The 6000-nt window shown below is 39.0% G+C and overlaps 1 protein-coding gene across 1 annotated transcript in view; it reads right to left on the bottom strand.

The window, feature by feature from the left end:
* Positions 1–1391: 1391 nt before the first annotated feature.
* Positions 1392–6000, bottom strand: part of LOC139461603 (uncharacterized) — an 87908-nt gene continuing 83299 nt past the window's right edge. The window contains exons 44-47 of the mRNA XM_071243077.1: positions 5357–5482; positions 3840–3870; positions 2128–2183; positions 1392–1498 (exon numbers count right to left, since the gene is read on the bottom strand). Coding sequence (XP_071099178.1) covers positions 1392–1498; positions 2128–2183; positions 3840–3870; positions 5357–5482 — 320 coding nt within the window. The remainder of the gene's footprint in view (positions 1499–2127; positions 2184–3839; positions 3871–5356; positions 5483–6000) is intronic.

Raw genomic sequence — 6000 nt, 5'->3', positions numbered from 1 at the left:
TTTGGTTTATAAATGCTATTGCTAAGATGGTAGCAAGACGCATACAGGTGTACACATGTGAAGGAGTTGTCTTTTTGTAGATTGTGTGTAACATGCAATTAACTCTCGGTTGAATTACCAAGTGACATAAACTAGGTGCAAAAGAAAGATTAAATAGTCTTTATGTGATTGAAAATTGAATGAAATGTTGTGAAATATGAGTATGTTTATTCAACTACAACTCATTCATGCAACAGTTTGTAAAAGGTAACCTGTGGCTGGGTAATCTTGTATAAAAATAAGTTGGTTTAATGAAGACCGAGGTAAGAAATGAAATTGTAAACCACATAACCCCTATGAGGTTTGAAATGTTTTAAATTTGTGCTGAAAAAAGAAATTTGATTGATGTTCAAAGATAATAATTCAGAGATAGCCGTCAGCAGTTGTGTATTTTGCAAATGAAAATTGAATATATAAAAGTCTTAAATCAAATGATATGTTTTAAAATAAAACCTTGACGAAGTATTCTTTGGTTTCTGACTAAGCACCAGTACAGTTCAATTTGTGGGTATAATATCGCAAATTTAAGATATTTTCAATTAAACATCAAACATATAATACAATCAACAGAGAGGTGTACATGTAGTTGTTTTTTGCACCTCAGTTTATGAACTGTAATCGCAATTATCATAATAATATATTTTCAATTGAAAATCAAAATACATGATACATTCAACTAAGGCGTAAAGTTTGTTTTGCTTTTCAGTTTATAACTGAACACTAAACGTAATAGAATGGGTCTGATGGGAATAGTTTATGTGAATGTTTAGTTTGTACGTTCTGCACACAGTAAAGTAATTCAAGTTACCGTTTTGCATACACAAACGATCAGTTTGTTTATATAAAACACTGATAAACATGTCTTTATCCTCTCTCGAAAAGAAATCTTGAAATTCACTAATGCAATATATGAATGCTGATCGATTATATACAGGACACCATGGTGTAGCTTCGCTAGCTCTGACTGGAACCATTCAACCAACAACCGATCCGGATTGGAATCGGACTTCAGCAAGCCATGTTTCTTGCAAGAGACAACTATGCTCGTTGCAAGAGGCGACTAACGGGATCTGTGTTGGTTGATGCATGTCATCATGTCCCCAAAACTTCAATCGATGCCCCGATCACCGGATTGTTTGGTCCAGACTTGATTATTTACAGACTGCCGTCATATATCTGTGACGTTATATATATATATATATATATATATATATATATATATATATATATATATATATATATATATATATATATATATATATATATATCGAGTGCTGCGTTAAACAACAAACGAACAAAACAAATTTAACGAACAACCAAACATATAAAATCTGCTGTCGTTTCTCCCAAAGTCACACTGGGCTGTTCAAGTGAACCACGTGCGCGTACGTATGTTCATCATAGTCGTTTTCATCTTGTACTGTTGAGTAGTGGTTGTCGCCAGGCGGCCCATCAGAATCTGGAACAGTACAAGTTGAGTATTCGTGTATTGCATTGACGGAATAGATTGTCATGTTCTCGCGCAGACAAGTCTACGTTACGACTTTCCCAAGGAATGAACACATACTGTTGTAGCGTCAGTATTGCTTTGTGAAAAGTACACGTGTCTTAAACGAAAGCAACAAAACCTTTAATGTCCATAGTTATTATTTATTTCCGTTAACAGCATTGGCCATTGAAGAACTGTAGCACAAGCATGTGTTTAGGAATCACTATGAAATGGTGATAATACCAAGTGTTCACGAAAAGCGGAGTGTACCCTGTATCCTGTATCGCCTGTGTTAGTGTCACTGATGGTGCGAATCCGAGATTCAAATACACGACCAGCGTGACCAGCGCGACTGAGAGGCGCAACTCAGCACAGAAATGATAAGGTCTTTTTGTATAGGGGGCGGTCGGGTAGCCTAGTGGTTAAAGCGTTCGCTCGTCACGCCGAAGACCCGAGTTCGATTCCCGACATGGGTACAATGTGTGAAGCCCATTTCTGGTGTCCCCCGCCGTGAGATTGCTGGAATATTGCTAAAAGCGGCGTAAAACCATACTCACTCACTCACTTTTGGGATAGTGAAAAAAAAGTCAAAATGTCACCTGCAAGTGCTTGATGGACTGGGTTTACAGCAGCATCAGCTGGCCTGGGTTGTGTTCTAATAGAAAAAAACCATATTCACATGTAATCATATCTATAAACACAACTATGGTTGATCAGACTGTTGTGAGCGTAAGAAATTGTTAAGTTAAGTTCAGATAAGTACTGGTACTGACTACATAGACCTCTATGAACCTGTATCAATAACTACAATGCAACAATCCAGGTAGAATAGGTCTTCAGCAACCCATGCTTGCCTTAAAAGGCGACAATGCTTGTCGTAAGAGGCGACTTACGGGATCGGGTGGTCAGGATCGCTGACTTGGTTGATGCATATCATCGATCTCAATTGCGTGGATAGATGCTCATGATGTCAATCACTGGATTGTCTGATCTGGTGTCGACCGCCGCCATAAAGCTGAAATATTGCTGAGTGCGGCGTTAAACAACAAACAAACAATACAACATTATTAAACTGTTGATGTGTAGATGTAATTGCACTCCCAGGACATAAAAACTCTCTTCAGAGGTAGCATATAGAGAATACTACACGAATTATCGTAAGAACACCATTTTTACGATACGAGTTGACTTTCTGTGGTACCAAACCGAGTTACAGCGAGATTAGATATCATAGAAAGTTTTCGACTTTTGTACAGAAAAGCTTCAAAAACACTTTTCATAATCATAAGAAATCCTCACGAATAACCTGTCCATTGAACGATTCCAACTATATCATAAGTCACTATCATATAGTGGTGATACCGGGTGTTCAAGGTATCTCACAAGAACGGGTGTGTTATTTCATTTATAACTCACGTAAATAGACATTCACTGTATGCGTATTTGGACATTGTTGACATTTCTATCGAGGGCATTAAGAAAGTGTCCCTGTTAGTGTGTGTGCATACGATGATCTTTAGTTAAGAATTACTTCAACTATTCGTGATTCAATCGTAAGTGCACAGAACATGTCAATACATATGAGGTCACTCACACTGCCGGTATTCAAGTTAAGAGTGAGTGAGTGAGTTGGGTTTAACGCCGCTTTTAACAGTATTCCAGTTATATCGCGGCGTGTCAGCTAAATTTAGGAGGAAAGCCCCAAGTGATGCAAGTCTTAGACGTTCACCACTTCGGTGAAACCCACGAGCACGGGTATGGTGCTGACAAACCTAGAAACATAATCGGGGCGAACCGGGATTCGAACCAATCATAGGTTTCTGGCGTGCCCAAGGGACGCAACTCTGCACAGCGAATCGCGGCGCCTTAGACCACTGGGCCACCCGTGCCCCCTTCAAGTAAAGAAGCTGATGAATCAGTAATTGAACGAATCGCGAAGTATATAGAATCATGGAGCTGTCACAGCATTGGCGTTTATATAAACCATATTGTGTCCGTGTAATATCCACCAGATCATAGTCTCATTATTACGTAGTATAGTAGAACTTCATCGTCACATATCGTTAAACATCTTAAATCTTGTCAAAGGTTTGATAAATTCACCTCTTATGAGGAATATTTATAAAATACAATTTCAAGATTATACCAGTAAATGCCGCCAGTTCAGCACAAACATCATGTTTTGTTCGATGTATTTATTCGAATGGTTTAGTTTTCTCACAGCAGAAGCTATAACTAATTGTATTTTTTTATGATTACTGAAAATGAATTTTGATCGGAATATAACGAAGGGGAGAGATAAATATCTTACCCCATCTGTAGATGTTCTCGTGGAATCTCATCTGAAACAATAAAACGAATAAAACGTCTGTTTCACTTAAACAATGACACTAATGAATGATGGAATATGTATAAAAAAAATAAAATATGTTTCCCCACAATATATTGAATACACACGTAAGGAGCAATACATTTGGTATGATAATTAAATTTCGAAAACGTCAACAGTAGGGAAACCCAGTCTTGATTATCCGACGAAACAGATTCTATGTGGAGTAAAAGGCAAAATAACGGTGGAAATTATAAAAAATCGATCACTGAAAATCAGCAAAGAACAATGAAGAACGAAGCGTGGTTTTTTGCACAATAAAACACTGTTCTATAATAACGTCATTTCTGAAGATTCAAACGTGTGTTCGTAACTTGATGACGTCGTATATTGGACGACTTTATTTTTGAGAGGCTAGTGACTGGTGAGTTTTTCCCCATAGATGTTCCTGGACGACCAGATAAACGCGATGGCCGAATGATTGCTTCCACAAAATCATTCGTCAACACTCGCCCCTTTCCGTAACCTGCAAGAAGACTCGTCCCCCTATTGATAAATGTTATGTGCGAAAATACGACAAACCAATCAGAATGCGCGTATGATTTCTAGTTCTTCATCAAAGAATCCCTCAGAAATAATTTTTGATTTTACATATGTCCTGCGTCTAAAAATATACCCACGACACAATTAAGTGTGTTCAATCACACTGTATAATTCCGCACGTCCCGATGTGCTTTTAATTGCATCTGAAATATATATAATATATGGGGAAATATATGTGAACCATTACGCAACGAGTTGACAATGGTTTTAGGTATGCCCGTTTGCGCTAAGACGGAACCCGGTCGCATAAAATGGCCATGAGAGGGGCACGAGTCGCTATTCGGCTTGTCCCGGAATAACACGAGTTGGTCACGAATGCCACAAAATGGGAGAGATATGACGATCGGTATTGGGAGAAAAGGTACAGGTAATCGAACACAGGATCGCGATAATACCCACCTGTGCATGAATGGACTTGTTTCCGACATTGTCGGGATCGGATTCTATTAAGGGAGTTATCATTATCAAAATGCGGGTATACATCTTTAAACCTTGTATATTTTATCATCATCCTTAAGGGGCGGTCGGGTAGCCTAGTAGTTAAAGCGTTCGCTCGTCACGCCGAAGAGCCGGGTACAATGTGTGAAGCCCATTTCTGGTGTCCCCCGCCGTGATATTGCTGGAATATTGCTAAAAGCGGCGTAAAACCACGTACCCGGCGTACTCACTCAATCACTCATCATCCTTAAAGAATCTGTACAAATTATTGATACATATATCTCATATAAGAAATAAACGGGTGCGCCCCTCCTTTTTAATTCTCCATGCAGTGTTTTATTGCACGATAAACAACTTCCACTCGTCGTTCATTTCTTAAATATATTTAAATAACGTCGCCTATTAAAAGGAACATTAACAGGGCATTTTAACAGCAATGAATATAGGAAGAATCTCACCTTGTTTGCAAATGGAGTGCCTCCTACGGTAGACATAAATTCCAGCTATAAGTAGTACAACTGCTAGGACAACAGCAAGTACAATGGCAATGATAACTCCATCACTTATACCGGTCGTTGTTTCAACTGCAATAAGATGCGTAAAATATAAACCGTCAACGCTAGAGAATAATCTGTCTCGATTATCTGCCGAGATTTCATTCGGTGCAAAAAATGTAAAAATAGTGGTACAGTTATATGAAAGGATCACTGAAAATCAGTGACGACACCAGGTTTTCACAAAAAGTGTAAGCATGTCCTACTCTAGGGTAGCACAGCCACACACAATATGCATAAAGAAGTATATGTTTGTTTGTTGCCTAGCGCCGCACAGCAGTACCCCTGCCACCGAGGTCTAGTGGTAGAGCGTCTGGTCGGGGGTTCGATCCCCGGCCTCCTCATACCAAACGACGTCAAAAGATGGTACTTGTTATTACCCTGCTTGTCGTGTGGCATTTAAGGGGCTAATACAAGGACTGGTCGGCTCGGAGTCAGTAAACTGTGTCTGAGTGGGTTATTCATGTTACACTGCGGCATGGTATCTCATTGTTTGTTTTTTTACATAAAATGAGGGGGTGGGGGCAGCAAAGTATGATACTCTCATA

Source organism: Haliotis cracherodii, unplaced genomic scaffold (genome assembly GCF_022045235.1).
Source record: "Haliotis cracherodii isolate W230 unplaced genomic scaffold, xgHalCrac1.p SCAF_15, whole genome shotgun sequence".
In the NCBI taxonomy this organism is placed as follows: Eukaryota; Metazoa; Mollusca; class Gastropoda; order Lepetellida; family Haliotidae; genus Haliotis; species Haliotis cracherodii.
This window is presented reverse-complemented; position numbering and strand designations above follow the sequence as displayed.